General features: G+C 33.9%; 1 protein-coding gene, 1 long non-coding RNA gene and 1 pseudogene across 2 annotated transcripts; 2 read left to right on the forward strand and 1 right to left on the reverse strand.

Moving 5' to 3' along the window:
* Positions 1 to 8,013: 8,013 nt before the first annotated feature.
* LOC108336945 (uncharacterized) lies at positions 8,014 to 8,917 on the forward strand (annotated as a pseudogene).
* Positions 8,918 to 12,780: 3,863 nt separating this feature from the next.
* Positions 12,781 to 14,169, reverse strand: LOC108336946 (transcription factor MYB54). Its single transcript, XM_017573388.1, has 2 exons — positions 13,986 to 14,169; positions 12,781 to 13,376 (listed from the first exon to the last, which is right to left on the reverse strand). Exons 1-2 carry the CDS (start codon positions 14,140 to 14,142, stop codon positions 12,781 to 12,783), a joined length of 753 nt encoding a protein of 250 aa, XP_017428877.1. The 5' UTR covers positions 14,143 to 14,169.
* A 2,047-nt stretch (positions 14,170 to 16,216) lies between these two features.
* LOC108333806 (uncharacterized) lies at positions 16,217 to 18,301 on the forward strand. The gene is made up of 3 exons (XR_008244616.1): positions 16,217 to 16,279; positions 16,424 to 16,496; positions 18,230 to 18,301. It is a non-coding gene; the product is annotated as an uncharacterized LOC108333806 (long non-coding RNA).
* The last annotated feature ends 1,547 nt before the right edge of the window (positions 18,302 to 19,848 follow it).

Consider the following 19,848-nt stretch of genomic DNA (forward strand, 5'->3'; position numbering starts at 1 on the left):
GTGTGAAGAAGAGTATGAAAAGGTATAACAATGTAAAAGTGCAAAAGATATGTGGGACATACTAATACACACATACGAAGAAACCAACAAAGTCAAAGAAGAAGAGGCAATAAGTACTTTAGAAGAACTAAGCTCATTTAAAGATGATGAAGAAGTAAAACTATGTCTAATGTTTGACTCAACTGGTGATACATTAGATAACTCTAACGAGGAGGTAGATTTTAGTGATATTCATTCTGTCATTGAAGCATATGATGAATTAATGCCAAATTCCTCAAAAATGGCAGAAGCTTATCAAAGTTTAAGAAAACAATTTAAAATTATTTAAAAGAAAATGAGATTTGGAAAAATGATTTGGCATGATCTAAGTTTGATGTAAAATCCTTCCTAGCAACCTAGAAAGGAAGCTAATTATTTTGAAACGAGAAAATGAAAATCTCTTTTTGAAAAATGTTAAGCTAGTGAAGAACACAACTATAGCTAAAACCACTAAACGCCTTAAACAACTTCAAAACAACATAATATAGTAGAATTCCTTAAACTTGATTTCTGCACCCTTCATTCTACAAATGTAAATTAAGAAGGGTTGTTTTTTCTTTAAATTTTTCATTTAAATACATGATAAGTGTCTACATTGATATGTTTGTTAAGACAAGATCCTTTAGAGAGACTAAACTGTCTAGCAACTCATGTTTTAAAGTTTAACATACAATACTTAACGAAATATTATTTATAGAATGAAGGTCTAACAAATTGTATTTGCCTAAGACTAACCGTGAATAATGAATTTATCAATACAACTTTCTATTCAAAGTGTTGAATGAAATAATCATTTACCATGTTGAACTTAATGGTGAAACTCAAGATTTAATATCCAAACAATATTGAGTCAATGAACGTCTAACGTAATGAATTATCAAATATATCAGTACAATGTGTTAAAAAATGCTATCAAATGATATATGAACGTATGATATAAGGAGATATTAGATATATTTTAACATTATAACTATTTATTTCATTTTATTATTTATTAGGAAATACATTTTTAACCTATTTATGAATATAATTATGATCATATTTACATACATTTGATAGATATATTTAGTAAATATAATTTTTCCTTAATTTGTATAATAAAGTCTTGTAATATATATTTATATTAATAACTTTATGAATAAAGAAATATGAATTTTCTTTAAAACTTATCATTTCCTTTCACTATCACCTCATCCACATAGTCAAAACTAATATAAACAATAAGCTAAATATATACACAAGATTTCGAACAAATTTAATTTTAGGCTTAATACCTGTTTTTGTCCCTCTTTTTAAGGGAAATGTTCACTTTCGTCCTACCTTTTTCAAAAAGTTCAATTTGGTCCCACGTTGTGAAAAAAGTGTCCAAGTTAATCCTTTTTGGTCACAGCGTTAAATATTTAACGATTCTGCTGCCAGCTAGGAGTGTGGTGTGCAACGTGGCTTTTTACTTGCGTAACGTGGCAGTGACAGTTTAGGGTTTAACTGAGAACGTGGCAGTGAGATTAAAATTGTGATTGTTAGGGTTTGATTTGGTTTGGGTATTTCGAAATTGGTCTCTGAGGATAAGCATTTTGGAGAACCTGCAAATCAAATTTGGGTGAAAGTGAAGGTGAAATCTGCAGAGGATATCGAATTCCGCAAATCAAATCAGGTTAGAGGTTTTTCGAAAATGTTTTCATTGTTGTCGCGTTTGAGGGGGTTTAACTATGGGTGAAAGGTGAAATTGTTTTATGTGGAAAGTTGTCTTCTTTTGATGCATGATAGTGGTCCCATAGGTCTTACTTGAACTGAAATTAGTGGTCCCCTGTTTGCATTTGCAGGGTTCGGGTAGGGATGTCTGATGACATGTTTCGGGTAGTGGTCCACCATGGTGGGACCTTGATCAAAGAAGTCCCCTTTAATTATATAGGGGGAGAGATAACTAATTGGGACGTAGACCCCGATAAATGGTGTTATTTTGGAGTTTTAGGTTCACTTAACGATATGGGATACATGCAAGTAGAAGAATTATATTACAGTGTCCAACATGTTCTACATAAGGTTGATGATGATAAAGGAGCTATGAACATGATAAATGTGGCTAAGTATTTGGGGGAAGTGAACCTGTATGTTGTGCATGGGGTGGAGGAAGCAACTATCTTACAAAATGATGAGAATGAGATTCTTTTGCTATGTGAAGGTCATGCAGAAAGTGGTGAGGATAGTGGCGTAGGAGGAGAAGCACATGTTGAGGGTGGTGAAGAAGGAATGGAAGACGTAGTGGAGGGTGCAGTGGAGGTTGAGAATGAGGATGCACGGGATGTTGAGAATGTAAGTGAAGGATTGGAGGTTCAGAAGGAGGATTTACTGGATGTTGACAATGAGGATTGGTTGGATGTTGAGCATGACGATGCATTGGAGGTTGAGAAGGAGGATTCAGTGTATAATGAGGATGTTCAGCATGAGGATGCAGAAGATGATGAGGTTGCAGTGGCGGTTGAGAATGACGATGAAGTTGAGAGTGTAAGTGAGGCTGAAATTGAGGTCGAAAGTGAAGAAGAAGTGGAAGTGAACAGTGATGATGCAGCAGGAATGGATGATTTGAGGGGTGATGAATACGTGGATGATGAAGACAGTGAAAAAGAAACCCAACAGTGTAGGGGGTTGTCAGATGATGAGTGGGAGTCTGATAAGCTTTTAACTCCTGAAAATAGTGCAAGTGAGGAGGATGACAATGATGATACAATAGATGTAGGTCCTTTTTCAAAATATGTAAAGCAGAAGTCCATGGCAGATTACAAGTGGGAAGTGGGCACTATTTTTACTGACAGGGAAGAGTTTAAGGATGCTATTAGAAGGTATGCTGTTCATGCTGGGAGGGATCTAAAATTTATGAAAAATGATAACCGTAGGGTGAGGGTGACATGCATGGGTGGCCAAGGTAAGTGCCCATGGCTAGCTTATTGTGGTTATTTGCCATCACGAAAGATTTGGCAATTGAGGAAGATAATTGATACTCATAGTTGTAGTAGACAACTTAATATTAAACTGATGAATGCTAAGTGGTTAAGTCAAGAAATAGATACATCTTTAGTTGAGAATCCTAGTTTAAAGGTGAGTGATATTCGTACTAAAGCATTAAGAAAATGGAATACAAATGTTACAATATCCAAGGCAAGAAGGGCAAAGTTAATTGCCACAAGAATGGTTGAAGGAGATTTCATAGAACAATATAAAAGGGTGTACGACTATGGACATGAGCTGTTGAGGTGTAATCCAGGCTCAACAGTGCAAATTAAAGTTGACTCTCATAATGGTGACCCAATCTTTCAAAGAATGTATGTTTGTCTGAAAGCTTGTAAAGATAGTTTCATAAGTTGTAGGCCCATTATATGTTTAGACGGATGTTTTTTGAAAGGTGTTTACAAGGGGGAGCTGCTCACTGCTGTTGGTAGGGATCCAAACGACCAAATGCTTCCCCTTGCCTATGCAGTAGTAGAAGTGGAGAACAAAGACAGCTGGACATGGTTTTTGCAATTGTTAATTGAAGACCTTGGAGGCAGTGAAGTATGTGGAGGGTGCACATGGATGTCAGACCAGCAGAAGGTATAGGATATGGTTTTTGCAATTTAGTTAATGATTTTGTATACGATATGGTTTTATTACTAAATTTAATTGTGCAGGGGTTAGTCTTAGCTATCCAAGAGCTTTTGCCTCGGGCAGAACAAAGATACTGTTTAAGGCACATGTATGCAAACTTTAGGAAAAGGTTTGGTGGGCAGGTATTAAAAAATCTGATGTGGAGTGCTGCAACCACCACATATCCCCAGGCTTGGGAGAGAGAAATGCTGAAAATTAAAGAAGTCAATGTTGAAGCATATAAATACCTCATAGCCATTCCCCCAAGGTAACCCATTAGCCATTATATACACATTACTATCACAGATGTATTGTAACCCATTTGAGAAATCTTATTACCACAGGTTTTGGTCAAGGTCTCGCTTCACAGCTCAACCAATGTGTGATACCCTTGATAACAACATCACTGAAGCTTTCAACAGTGTCCTCATTCATGCAAGAGGAAAACCAATTATAACAATGATGGAGGATATCAGATTGTATCTCATGAAAAGGTGGGCCACCAACAGAAGCAAGGTGGCATCTATGGAGTTCACAATATGCCCAAAAATAAAGAACAGGCTTAAGAAAGAATGTAATTTGTCTAGATTTTGGCTGCCAAGGTAATCTTATTACCACAGTTTATATACATCTTCTTAGGGAATCTATGAACAAATGCATCAAATCAACTAAAGAAAACATTAACTAACAAGGGTATACTTAAAACCTTGTAATGAGGACAACCCCAAAAATTTCTCCCAGCATTCTTCGTGGTTCTGGCCACTTTCATTACTGCAATATCACCACAGTAACAAGTAGGGATTAACCCACCTCCCCTAGAAGCACCACCATGGGACGAACGAGAGGATCCTTTGGCCCAGCTTTTCGAAAACGAAGAACACCCTTGGGAACCCATTCTCAATCCTCAAAGACCAATTTCGAAATACCCAAATCAAACCCTAACACTCAGAATTTTAATCTCACTGCCACTGCCACGTTCTCAATTAAACCCTAAACTGTCACTGCCACGTTACGCAAGTAAAAAGCCACGTTGCACACCACACTCCTAGCTGGCAGCAGAATCGTTAAATATTTAACGCCGTGACCAAAAAGGATTAACTTGGACACTTTTTTCACAAAGTGGGACCAAATTGAACTTTTTGAAAAAGGTAGGACGAAAGTGAACATTTCCCTTAAAAAGAGGGACAAAAACAGGTATTAAGCCTTTAATTTTACTTCTTCATATGTTTAAAACATTTAGTTTCGATCCGGCTTTCATTTTCTCGTCTAACGAGCCACTTTGGAGGAAAGGCTTGCTTAAAGACAGCATGACTCAACCAACGAATTCAAGAGTACTCATTCTAGAATTATCATATGGAAAAAGTAAAATCCATGACACTTACAATTTAAAGCCAAATCATGATACGTGATCGGTGCTAGCTAGCTTATCCTAATCTCCATATACAACAACAAAGACATAGCCATAACAGGTTCTGATAGCATTTTCCTACAAAAACACCTTAATAGCTCAATAATCAAGAATAATGCATAAAAATAGCCAGAACACGTAATAAAATCAATGCAACCACATTATGAACCCAAATGAAGAACGTTGTTTTCAATTTTTAATATCCTTCTTTTCATCAGCCTTCAAATTATTTTTATTTTAAATAAAAAATCTAGAACTTCTTCTAACTTTTCATCCCCTTAATTGTGTCTCCTTTGCCTTAGTTTCAATTTTGACAGCGAGTGTTGAGCCATATTGTTTAAAGATATTACTTGAGCAGTACCTATAAAAGGCCTTCGAAAATACTTGTTTTATGTGTTAATTAAATTGTAAAGTTATATTTGAAACTAGTATAATTTGCAGGGCTTAGATTTCTTAATCCGTTGTAATTTATTTGTTAATCACACATAGCACTTTCTTTCCAATAACTTTATTGGAGAACTACCAGTTACATTGGTTAAACTCTCTAAATTACAAGATGCATAAGTTTCGTATCTTTTTATACTGTGAAATGATGACTAATTTAAAGAATATTGTTTCTCAAAGGAAGTTTCATATCGACTAATGATAAGACCAATTTATAATATATAAGTGAGATACAAACCTCACTCTACAAACCGATTTTGTGTGATTAAGTTAGGTTTAAAATCATTTTCTAATATGGTATCAGAATCATTGTTGAAGCATATCCTAGACATGGTAACATATCTACTGCTTAGATACTAAATTCCAAGATTGATACAAACTTTTACAGACAAAAACATATATGGATTGGTATACTCCCCAACCCTAAAAATGAACTGTTATTGATAAATGATCAGCAACAATAATTTATTATTAATGGGTTTTGATTTAGTCATAATGGTTAAGAGATATTTCAGGAATCATAATCTTAACTTATTAGATTGTTAAAGAGATATTTCAGGAACCACTGATAGCATATATCTCTTCTTATTATGTAGTGCTCATCTTGTATAAATACTGCATTCATATACATAATAAAGAGAATAAATTCATCTATATGGTATCAGATATATTTTCTTGATCCTATCTCTCCCACCTTCTTCAAATTTCTTTTACGGTCTAGGGCGTCGCTCCCTCTCTTCACGCATGGCTGCGGAATCCAATCTAACCTTCCCTAACCCCATGAACCCACAAAGCCCTTCTCCTTTGTTACTTTGTCAGGCGTCGTCAAGCTGACACAATCCAACTATCTCAACTGGCACTTACAAATAGAAGTAATTCTAGATGGCTTTGACCTCTACAAATTCCTCAATGGGTCTCATCCAGCACCGGCAACCCTCATCGACAACACTGATACCCCACCTATCAGTCAAGCCAACCCCGCGTATCTTTCCTGGAAACGCCAAGATCGTCTCATCTATGGCGCTCTTCTTACCACTCTCTCGGATTCCATTGTCTCGCTGGTTACCTAGACCAAAACCTCTGCTGCTTTCTGGTCAACTCTCAAGGGCACTTTCGCATGTGCCTCTCGTGGACACGTCAAGCAACTCAAGGATCGCTTATGTTCCATGGTAAAAGGCACACTTTCTATCACAGAATTCATGAACAACATCAAAATAGTTGTTGATTTACTTGCTTCCATCGGTCACTCCGTTTCCGTCGAGGACGTTACTGATAACGTTCTTCGTGGTCTTGATGAAAGCTTTAAGCCCGTCATTGATGGCATCAACGCCTGGGACAACCCCATTGCTTTTGATGAACTCCATGAGAAGCTCATCCAACATGAACTTCACCTAAAAACCACTCACCAACTGACCATAGGTCCCACAACGACACTCATTGCTTAGGCTAAACCCAACAAAGTCAAACCGAGGCCATCTGTACAGTCATGGTCGTCTCCTCCACCAAATGCTTCTTGGTTTGTGCCACAACAACAGTACACCTCTCGTTCAGCAGAACCAGGATCCTACTTAGGAAAATGTCAATGGTGCAAAAACGTTGGACATTCGTTGTCACAGTGCCCAATTTTAATAAAGGGAATAAATTCATCTATATGAACCACCCTTTTCAACATTTAAGAATTCTGTCAAACTCATATGTTTTGCATTCCCTTTTGCAGCAAAACAAATTATGTAATATACCGTCACAATAAAATATTACAACCTTTTTTTATCAATTTTACACGCCAAGTTTGAATAATATAAGTGACATGATTTGAAAGGTTACGTGGATAACGATGATGATAAATATTTGGGAATATAAGAACATGACTGTATTTATGAATGGTAAAAGGATAAAGCGGAAATTTTTGGGTTAGCATACATTCTTATATACTTTTAAGAGTGTATCTGTCCAAGATCTAGCATACTATCTAATTTTATTAGAAATTTAACATAACAATTAGTTGACGGGAAACATAAGGAAGGATATGACAATCTATAGACATATTATATATATATATATATATATATATATATATATATATATATATATATATATATATATATATAGACTGTATTTGTTTTATAAAGATTGATATTGGTATTTTAATCTAGGAGAGTAACACATAGGCAAATTGCCTGTTATTTTTTTTTTCTTAATTAATCTTTAAACAAGTTCTCTTTATTCGGTGAAAGAAATATACACGTTTGAATACATATTGTCATATAAGATCACAGTGGCATTATTGTAGTTTTAGTGAAAGTATATGTCTTAGTTGTCCAGGAACCGATGCCTAAAGGGGGATAATGCCTCGATTCTGAGAACAATCGAGGCAAAAAACTCTACTTCCATTTGCAAAAAGGACTTTTCACTTGACAGCTTTTCTGATATAGAGCTTCTACTTCGGTTATCTAACTAATCGAGGCAATAAAGGAGGTGGAAGAAGGTGAAAGGAAAAAAGGATGGATCAATCGTTGTTGTCAAATCTGCTTCACCTCCACAATTCCCTCGACCCAACCACCTCTCTCCTCTCTGACTCACTCTCATCAACCACTGCCAACCCCTCCTCCTCCACTCCTCCTCCATCGCCACCCTCCTTTTCTTCACCATTGCCTCCGTCTTTTCCTACATCTCTTCCACGCGCCCCTCCTCCTCCCTTCCCAACCCCAACGCCGCCGCCACCACCAACAACAGCAACTCCAACACCACCACGCGACACCCAATGGTGCTCCCTCTACGGCCACTCCTACCTCGTCTTCACAATCGTCGTCGACAAGCTCAAGTCCCACATCGCCCTTTCCAATATCTCCCTACCCTCCGACTACGCCAACACCATGGTCCTCCCCGCCTCGCCCACGACCTCTCCGCCAAAACCCTCGTCGCCCGCTACTCCCTCGATCCCTGCCTCGTCTCCAAAATCACCAACATGGTCACCCGCCTCCTCGCTACCAAGCTCTACCCCGAGTTCATCAAAATACACGTTAGTCGCCGCCACCTCCTCGAGACCACCCAGGCCTTCGAGGAACTCACATCGCTCCCCAACATGTGTGGCGCCATCGACACCACCACTGTCCACCTCCGCTCCACCCCAACAACAACCCTAACCTCAACCCCTACCGCTACCGGTACGACTACCCCTCTCTTTTCCTCCAGGTCGTCTCCGATCACAAGAAGATCTTTTGGGATGTCTGCGTCAAGGCCCTCGGCGGCACCGATGAAGCCACCCACTTCAGCGATAGACTCCTTTACCGCCCTCTGTCGCCCTTTCTCCTCATCTAGTTCTCCCCCAGCAGGATGGGTACCCCCGCGCAAAACTTGTTCGATGGAATGCTCATGATGGGAAGAAGTGTATGGGGTAGTGTTTGACTTTGCCAATCCACCGAGAGGTTCAATCTTGCTGAGGTTTCAAGTTGGCGTTAATTGGATTACACCAAACATCCCTATCCCTTCTAATTGGAAGCCTGAAGCTACTTATGACACCAAACTAAACAGGTACTTTGATTTTGTGTTACAAAAGCCTTTGTAGTTTACAATCCTAACAAAGTTAGTGCTGTTAAGGCTAGTGTAGTTGTTGTGCTGGTAGAATTGCTCATGGATGACAAGGCTGGCATAACGATGATGCATTGGTGCTTTGAGGGATTGTAAGAGATAAGAAATAGTAGAGCATTGGTGCCACTTCTTATTGATCTTCTGAGATTTGGTTTAGTGAAAGGGAAGAAAAATTCAATAACCTTTGCTTGGATTGTGCAAAGAAGAGGGAGAAGCAGTAGCAAGAAGACTCTTGGCAAATCCAAGAAGTATTCCTTCTCTTTAAAGCCTGACTTCTGATGGATCTTTGATAGCTAGAAGAAAAGCAGATGCACTGCTCAGACTCCTCAATAGGTGCTGCTCTTAGCCTCATCATTCTATTTGATGATGATATTCACATCACTTCACACTTGTATATTTTGTGAATGAAATTAGTATACTTCAAAAGTAGCTCATCATTTCTTGTTTACAATTTTTGGTTTCAATGCTTTGGAGCTTTGCCCAAATGATTGTTGATTGAGGAAGAAAAACTTAAACCCCCTCTATTGTAGCCTTTGCTGTAGAAAGGTTGAGAAAAAAAAACTCTTCTACTACCTCGGTTCAATTACAAACCGAGGCATAAGACCCCTCTACTACCTCGGTTGTATTTCAACCGAGGCAAAAGCATACACCTTTTGCTTCGGTTCAGAACCAAGGCAAAAAGGGGTAAACTTTTTACCTCGCCAGTATATACCTCGGTTGCGGAACCGCTATCTATGGATGAAAATAACCGTTGTCGTTTCTCTTGACTGCATAGTGTTTATTATGAAATGGTCATCACATCCATTTTCTATGTTCATTCTAATGATAATTCATACGAAAAGTCTTATCATATTTACAATTTTGTTACTCCTTAGGTAGGATGGATTATAACCGACATAATAATTCATTGTATAGAAAACTATTTCACTAGTAACATGAGAAATAATGCACAACATATACTATATACAAAAATATCCATATTTTAAAAAATACATACTTTTAGATAACAAAACATTTGAAATCTTATAAGGATAGTATACCATCTATGTATATATATTTGGTTTTATATATATATATATATATAATTGACTTTGTATAACAAGTATCCTTTTTACTAATTTATTTGTTAATGCTAATTAAAAAAAGAAGTGAAGTTGGTGGCTAAGGGTTTGTTGATAATGGTCTTTATTGGAAAAAAGGTTTTGGACCTATAACCCTTGATTTTAGGGTCGACTAGTTTGGCAAACCCTAGGTCTGGCATAACTTGATAAAACATGAGAAGAAAGAGATAGGAGTTTTATTAAATGTTTAAACTTACCATACGACATACATGACGATCATCTAGGGTTTGCTGGAATCAAAAAGATGTTGAGTGTGGAGGCTGCTTAGTTGCGTCGTCTGCTGCTTTAAGGCAACCATTTTCCGCACTCTCTATATTTGAAACTTATGATGAATTTGAAAATGTTTTATAAAGAAAAAATATGATAATAATGATAAACTTAACTAGGAAACTTTATAAAAAAACTAAACTCAATTTTTCAAAAAAAGATAATAAAAAATTTAACGTTTTCCTATTAGAAAATGTTATAATTGATCGATTTTGATTCGAGAGTTTGAAACAATTTAATCGTTTAACTCTGCATAGCTTTTAGGGAAGAAAAAGGAAGATAATGATTTCAATTTAAGCACAAAATATACATGAGCTAATGGCATATTGATTATGTAGAAGAGCTAAAACTGTAATTAACTGAAAACATATTAAAATGTTTTGTGATTTTTAAAAGCAATAAATAACTAATAATTAACACTTCTTTAAAAAATTTAATTGTTAATTGATAAGTAATAAAACTTTTTCAATTTGGTTATGAAATTATATTTCTAAATTTTGGTGAAAGCCAATTGGAGATTATTACTGAAGGAGACAAGTAGTTCCCATTAATGAAAATGTAATAAATTATTCTTAAATAGGCGCATCTATTACCTACGAACATCTTTTAGAAAATATATAATTTAATACGTGAAATAACCCTAGTAATGTTTATTTTATATATATCGAAAATTAAAATAAATGAAAAGTTTTAAATATATAAATTATATGACAAATAATATCTTCAGTAAATAGCTTATATCTTAGATTTGTTTAATTATTGGTAATTTCCTTAAAAATATTCCAATTCAATTTAAAAATAAATATGAAAAGATATAAAAGAGATAAACAAATATTTTTATAAAAAAAAATTAATATAAAAAGAAATGAATCAAACTTATTTTACCTTTAAAAATTGGATTTATTCACATACATGCACTACTTTTAAATTAGAATAGTCGTAAGTTATCCTTAACGATGCATTATAAGAAAATTGTATTTATAACTTCTGAATATATTTCTTCAGAAAAGGAAACGGATATAATTAAACATCAAACCATTTGTTAAGATACATCTATTAGTTGAAGTATGTAACTTAAGATAATTTAAGGTATGGTTGTCAATCTATTTCAACTAAAAAAATAAGTAAACATATGTTAACAAATCTCATAAAAGTATATTTGATAGCATATAAAGATAACAAATTTAATATGCTCTCACACGTTTTCTTACATTAACTTTTCATTTTCACTATTCCTTCAATAATTTAATATCACACATTCACCAAATAAACCAGAATAGTTCTCAAATATTTGTTAGCAATCTAACTACAAATTAAAGAAACGAAAAAGTTAAGTAACATAAAACAAACAAGACATATACATATTAAAATTTAAAATTTTATATTAAAAGTGTTATCAAATATTCTGTATGAACAACTTATGCAATACATATAATACATCTTCCTATTTTATTCCTCTAAAAATGTTTCAACAAAATTCACTTAAAAAAAAGCAATGTTGCAATTGCTTAACTAGTTAATACCCAATAGAAATTTTCTCTCCTAGTGGATATATGTTGGGAATCCAAATGTAAGTCTAAGTTTTACATTGGATAAAAATAAGAAAGTAGAACATTATATACTGAAAGTCTTCTTGGCAAAAAGTATTCAAGAACGACAGTTGGAAAAGGCTACTTGTGGTTGTAGTTGGTTGGGAATGTTTCGGCTGGAGAAAAAATGTACCTATGTAAAAGGGGCTTACTCTTGAGAAGAGATTGTTGGGAATCCAAGTTTAAGTCTAAGTCCCACATTAAATAGAAATAAGAAAGTAGAACACTATAAAAAGATAAAAGAACCATTACTTTAAGGTTTTTGGTAAAAAATTGTGTCAATAATTTATATGGTTAAACTCACATATAATTGTAGTTAACAATACATACCAACAAGATGAAAATTAACTAGTAACATTATCACGTATTCACTCATATATTATTGACAATCCTATTATATATATATATATATATGTATGATTTTATAAATGGAAGCATCTTATACATCTTTTTATTAAAAATTCTGAAATTTCAATAAAAAGATGTATATTTCACTACCTTGAAACCCTACATATAGTGCATCACATCCAGGTTTGATCACAGTATATCATAATTTTAGAAGTCTCAATTCAATAATCATATTGTGATTACAATCTGCGTAACTGTAATCACTACTTAAAAGTTTAGTTAGCGCAAGGTTTTGAAAAGGAGACAGAAAAAAGAGAGTCCAGTAACATAGTAAAGTTTAATATTAAAAACACTTTCACTCATCATCAGCACCGACACCAAGAAAATCATAGAAAGTAACATCCTTGAATCCAGCGTCATGTGGTTCCTTTCTGTCCGAGGAAGAAGAACCCTTAAATTTAGTGAATGCCGATGATGAGCTATGAAACAAGCCCTTTTTCATCATTCCGCCAGAAGTAGCAGCAGGATTCAACAGCCCAAAAGGATCACTCTCTTCCTTCCCAGGAAAAGAGTCTGAGAAGGATGGCACTGATCCAAAGTTCATAGGGCTCAACGAATCACTGGGACACACCGGTGCAAGTGCCCTTTGTGTAGCGTTGAAGTTCATCATGTCAAACAATGCGTCATCATGAGAAGAGGAAGAACTTGAACCGTTCATCAGCTCTTGCAAACTTCCATTGTTGCCTTCCTTTCGCTTTCGTGCGATCAAAACGTGCCAATGGTTTTTCAAGGCATTGTCGGTTCTCCCCTCGAACAGTTTGGCTATGGTTGCCCATTTTGCTCCATAAACCTCTCGAGCTGCAATTAGCCTCTCTTCTTCTTCTTTCGTGAAAGAGTTTCTGTTAACACCAGGATCAAGATGATTGCGCCACCTTAATCTGCAACTTTTCCCTGAACAATAATCAAAACCACTTTTCAAAATACATTACAATATTTACTAAACTATAAATATATACTATAATAGAGTGATACCCGTATCTGCGTCAGAAGAATTTTATACAATATTTAATTTCTGTTTATAATTTTCTCTCCAAGTTTATCTGCTGGTATGTGACAAAAGAAATATCAAATATGATTAATTAATTCATTAATTAATTCATTAAAATTTAATCATTTTATTCAACCAATTAAAATATTGAAAACCTGGTAAGAACACGAAAGATAAGAACATGATTCCAACCATATGATCCACAAACCAATCTTTATCACTCTTGTATAATTGTTCAGTTAAGATTTATCATTTTATTTTCAGAAAAACCTCATTTTTTTCTCCGTCGAAAGCTAAATTATATTCTAATTTTTATTCCACTAGATTTTCGTAACAAATAACGTGATGGGGTACTCAATTTTTAGTTCTAGACATGCAGCAATGCTAAAAAAAAAAGGGACATATGAACTGCATATATATTCCAATAACCTAATCCAATTATATTTTTAAGGGGACATATATGTAATTAACGATCTTAATTACAACTCTAATTAATTAATTGATAGATTTACCAGTTCGTCCTTGTATATGTTGAGCAATTGCATTCCAGTCTTGGGGACCATGTTCTTGAACAAGTTGGGTTAGCTTTTGATCCTCATCTTTCCTCCAGTGATTAACACGATAATTGGGCATGTTCTGAGCAGCTGAAGGAGAATTGTCCATGGCCATGGATTCAATTCTTGAAAATCAGGAACTGCAGAGAGAAGCCCTAAAGTTCAGAGTGAAGAAAAAGGGCACAAAGATGGTCACGTTTTTTTAGGGTTGTTGCTCACTATTTAATACTTAACTTCTTACCTCATAAAAACAAAATATTCAATTTTTCTGTGTTTTTCTTTTACTATTTCTGGGAAAACAGACTTATCCTCTTGCTTTTATTCATTTCTTCATAAATATGAACAAAAATAAAAGAGGGAAAATAGAAAGGATATTAATTATTATGTTAAAATAAGATTACTTGCAAAAATATTTGTAGAACATGTTTAGTTATTATTCAAATTCTTATGAAATTACAATTGCCATAACAACTGTAATAACTTTATTGTCTAATAGGAAATTTTTATATTGAGTTAAATATTTTTTCTTCTTCAAACTATTATAAAAAAATATGTTTCTAAAATAAATTATAAATTATTTAGATTCTGAATTTTATAAAAATTATATAAACACCTTTTCCATTAAACGGCATGTGAGTGTTTTTCATGTAAGAAACCGAGTTTACAAAATTTTTATAAAGTGTATAGATGAAACACATTATTTTATAATAATTTAGGAAAGAAAAACATATTTTACCTTTGAGAGAATATAATAATACATTGTTTAAGTTTTTGGGAAACTAAATCAAACATAAAAATAGTTTTATTTTCTTGTTATGTTCTCTTGAGTTAAACTAGAAGGAAAAAAGTGTGTCTAGGAACCGACAATTAATTTGATTACTTAATTTAAAATAATATTCATTAAATTCAATTAATGATTAAATTGCATACCTATTCAAGATATTCACTAATTTAATTTTAGTTGTAAATTTGGTAATGTAAATAGTTGTTACACCACTACATACTGAAAAAAAATAAATTGATGTATACTTAGACACTCTATATGTTCATACATTAAAGATAGAATATGTTGTGGATATTAATTAGTCTTACTTTCCACATTAGGAAAAAATTCATTACTAAAAAAAATACACTACCCAATGGATAAACTAGGAATATATTATTTGAAAATTTCAAATATTTCTAACGTATAAAAATTTTAAAAAACGTGTCTCTTTTAACGTTTTCATGGATAATTTATCAAATTAGTCCTTAAAAATTTTAAAATGATAAAACAATATTTCAATTGCATGTCCTTCAATTTAGTTACAATCATATTGAGAATCTAATTGATCCTTTAATAAATAAAATAATGGCATGGACCTTAAAAGTAGGAAAATTCTTTTATATTGGTTTATAAAAAAATTTATATGATTTTTAAATCGATATAAAAAGTTTCAATTTTTTATACCAATTCTAAAATTATATAGAAAATGTTATTTTTCATATCAGTTTAAGATCACAATTTATATAAAAAATATGATTTTTTTAAATAATTCTTATAACGATAACAATTGAGAAAGAAATAAACAAAAACAATTATAATATAAGAAGAGAAATAAGAAAAATAAAAAAGAAACACAAAAAAAAGATTTATTAATCAACAACGTCAAATTGAATAAAATAAATAAATAATTACCACACTTCGCTGTGAAAACTAAGTGAAAATACAAAATGACTAATTGATTCATAAATTTATCATTTGGGTCAAATTTATTTTATTATTACAATTTAAATGACTAGTTGATGCAAAAATTTATAATTTTAAGAATAATATTGTATTTTTATCTTTATCAAGGATGACTTTAATTTTTATTATAATATCAATGACTGATTGAATTAATGATGTAAGTTTTGGAGACCATTTTATTAATTTGAAGAATCAATTTAACAAATTATTTTCAAGTAGTAAATTGGTAGTTTATTTCTGTAAGGACTTGGATTTGAGTCAGCAAAAAGGGGATGACAAGTGGCAAAGGATGAGAGGTTGAGTACTTTAAAATAAAATTTCATTAGTTTGGAAACATTGGTTTTTAACTCATTCCTCTTGTCTGAGAAACCATTCCTCTTCCTGCAAGCTCTCTCCTCCTCCTATGTCTTCTCCCTTTCCATTCTTCACACTGAACCATTAAATTCTCGATTAGGTGTTGCCCCAACGATCACAAAGTAGCGGGTATTGCTCTTAGTCGATCAATTTTCTCTAATCTGAACCGGTAAGAAAAACCCCTTTCTCATGTGCCTTAGGGTTGTAAGCATGTGATTGAACTTGTTGCATGCAACCCATTTCGTTTTCTTCCATAATCTAGCTTCTATTTGGTGCTAAGATTCGTTTTCTATCATCGATTGATGATTTATAGGTGATTCTAACATTTTGAAAGTGCAAGCAAGTGGTCTAGGGTTCCTACTTGAGCTGGGTTGTCTACACTAGAGGTAAGGGGAGCTAGTTCTTCTTTTTCGATTTAGTTGTATGACGTGAATGCATGATGATTTTCAAATTGGTATGTTGTTGGAAGCATAATTTTGATTTTTGCTAACTTGAAATGCATGTATGGAAGTGTGAGTGTTATGTGAATTTGGTGATTGATGGATATGAACTGTTTGGGATGATTTTGAGTGATGAATTATGTATGTTGGAACTGCTTTGGTGTGGAAAATTTGCTGTGGTGTTGATAGGAAGGAAAATCAAGTGTCTTAGGGTCACTTTTTGGTCATTTTAGAGGAAGTGAGGTAGTGATTTTGAGCAAATGAGGTTTGTCATGTTTTTGGACTGTGGGGACAGTTTCACCCACTGTATTGTGACTTGTTTGAGTCACTCATTTGGTCAAGATAGGTGCAAAGTGGTAAGAATCAAATTTGGGTCCCTAAGTTGTTGAAGTTAGTGTTTTGGGCTGAAAGTGAACTTTAATCACTTAAAAATGGTAGTAGAAATGTTTAGAATCATTTGGATAAGTGTAATTAAGTCTAAACGAGAATTAAGAGTCTAAGAAGTTGAGAAAAGTGGTTAGAAATGGTCAAGGGAGATTCTGATACAGTCTGCAGAATTCTGCAGAATTAAATTCTGCAGAATGTGCAAACTGAGCGTTCGTCCATGTCGTAGTTGAACGCTCGGTCATGCCATGTGCTGAGTAGCGTTCGGTCAGTTGAAGGTTTAATTAGCGTTCGGTCAGGGGTTGAATTAGTAGCGAGCGTCCATAAGTAGTAGCGAGCGTCCTTAAGTAGTAGCGAGCGTTCATATTGGAGGCGTTCGACCTAGTGTTTGATCCCACAGTGTTCGTCCAAATAGGGTTCGTCCAAGTGCTTTTGACGTTCGTCCAAATAGGGTTCGTCCAAGTGCTTTTGACGTTCGTCCAAATAGGGTTCGTCCAAGTGCTTTTGACGTTCGTCCAAATAGGGTTCGTCCAAGTGCTTTTGGCGTCCGTCCAAACAGGGTTCGTCCATTTAAGTGGTGGTGTTTTCTGTTTTATTTCCTCTCATCCAGTAAGCTATGTTATTTAAATATTTCAGTTACAATTTATGAATGCATTTTCATGTGATCCAAATTGGTTGAAAGTGTGTGGTTATAAGTGGTTTATGATGTACATTGTCGATCCAAAAGGAATATCATGACATTTAAGATGGTCGGATTTAATCGGAAATTTAGATCTCTCGGTGGGATCAGTTAGTGTATTGAATGAATGTAAGAGGCTTCCATATGGGGGTTATCCCTAACACTCCAACGGTCTTTCATTCTCACTTAGAGAGGATTGACGCGTGTGGTGGGAGTAGTGGGAGGTCCTAGGGTAGACGCTATCACTGGAGGTCTATTCTGCGGTAACGGATTAGCCTTGTGTATGGTCGGGTGGAACCCCTCGGCAATGGCTTTGCAAAGCAGTAGAGGCCATCACAAGTGCACAACCCGCCCCAGCTCTACATAATTTCTATGTCCGGACGTGTCTAGAGTCTTAACATGCTAGGATGCTTGTCTTGATGAGTTTTATGAAATAAATGCTTATGTTTATGATGACTAAGGTGTTTATATGTGTATGGATATTCTGGTAAATGCTAGATTGATTGAAAATGAATTGTATGATTGTTTGAGACTTAGCTCACCCTTGCATTTGTGTGTGTTGCATGTGTTTGCTTTCCCTCTTGCGATGATCATCCAATCCTTTGGATGTGAGCAGTAGGTGATGATGTACCTTTGGAGCAAGCGTTGGAGGTTGAGGAAGACCCAGCTCCTAGTGCTTAGGATTTCTACTAGCTATTATGTTAAATAGCTCTTTAGTTTGAAAGACTTCTAGCCTTCTTTTTTTTTTAGCATGATCTGTGGTTTGGAGAATTGTGAACTTGTAATTAAGTTTGCTTTTCGTTTTAATTCCCTCTATCTTTTGGATGACTGTAATTTCGTATTTAATTGCAAGTCATACTCTAACTGTTCTCTTTATTGGGAATGTTGACTCCTGAATTATATGATGTGGTTACTATATTTTGGGATGTCACAATTTCCAACCATTTAACCTTTTTTTATAATTAATACTTGCCTTTAATGATCTTTTATATATTCAATGAATAAATGTACACGAGTCTTCATTTATTTTAATCAATAAATATATTTTACATTAATTATATGAACTTTATATAGGAAATATGTTATTTAACTATATACTTGTATAGGAAATTTAAAGTTCAGTTTAATTAATAATATATGTTATAAATATACCACATAAAGCATCAATCAAATAAATAAATCAAAATTTTCTTTTCTAGATCTGTAATCAAAGTAAACAAATAATGTTGATGTGAAAGATGATGTGATAGCATAAATAACATGTTACCTCTTTATTTACCCCTTTATTAGGAAACGATAATAAAGGCGAAGAATTTAATAAATAAGGGTAAATTTAAAATACAAATTTGAACGAGTTACTTACCTCTTTATTATCGTTTTCCTAATTTAAATAGATCTTCACAATATTATTAATATTAATATTATTACTATTATACTTTTGTATATATACATTATAGGATTAGACTTTTCATCAATAAAGGAAATAACACAACAAGAAAATTACTATTTATTGTCCATCAAATTCGATGCTAAAAAGTAAAGATATGCTAAATAAATATTAGTGTCCATTTGTAATGTATGTGTATGTAACATTAAAATCATATATATTAATTCGTTAGCGTGGATTTATTATTAATTTTTAAATTAGATTTTAATTAAAGAAATTGTTTAATATGTGTTGGTTTCTCCGACTCTAATAACAATAACTTTAAAAAACATGTACAATACTTCACTATTTAAATAATATTATAAATAAAAATGTAAATAAATAATTATAATGAATAAAGGAGATTAATATAAATGAATAAAATGAAAAGGATAATTATGAACTAAGGAAAAGAATGTGGATGAAGAATAAAAGGTAAAAATCTGATAAAGGAGATATGTGCAAATAAAAAAAAAATCATTATGGATGGAGGAGATACGAGCATGAGAATGATGACAAACTCTTAGTCAAGGGACCAATCAAAGGAAGTTGGACCAATCATATTTAAGAAGGGTTAGAGTCATCTGTGAAAGGTGATGTCAAAGTCTTATTTTCTGGCTTATTTTTTGAGGCATATCTTCTAGCCATGATCAAACACTTACAAGAAGAGTTGAAGTCCTATATGCAAAATAGGCCTAGACTCTCTCTCTCTTGGGCTATCTTGGGTCATCATGGAGCTCCCTAGAGTAGGATTTATTTAAGCCATGTATTTCAGCCAAGTAGTATAAGTTTCTTAGGCTTGTATTAAA

This window comes from Vigna angularis, chromosome 7, assembly GCF_016808095.1.
Source record: "Vigna angularis cultivar LongXiaoDou No.4 chromosome 7, ASM1680809v1, whole genome shotgun sequence".
Lineage (NCBI taxonomy): Eukaryota > Viridiplantae > Streptophyta > Magnoliopsida > Fabales > Fabaceae > Vigna > Vigna angularis.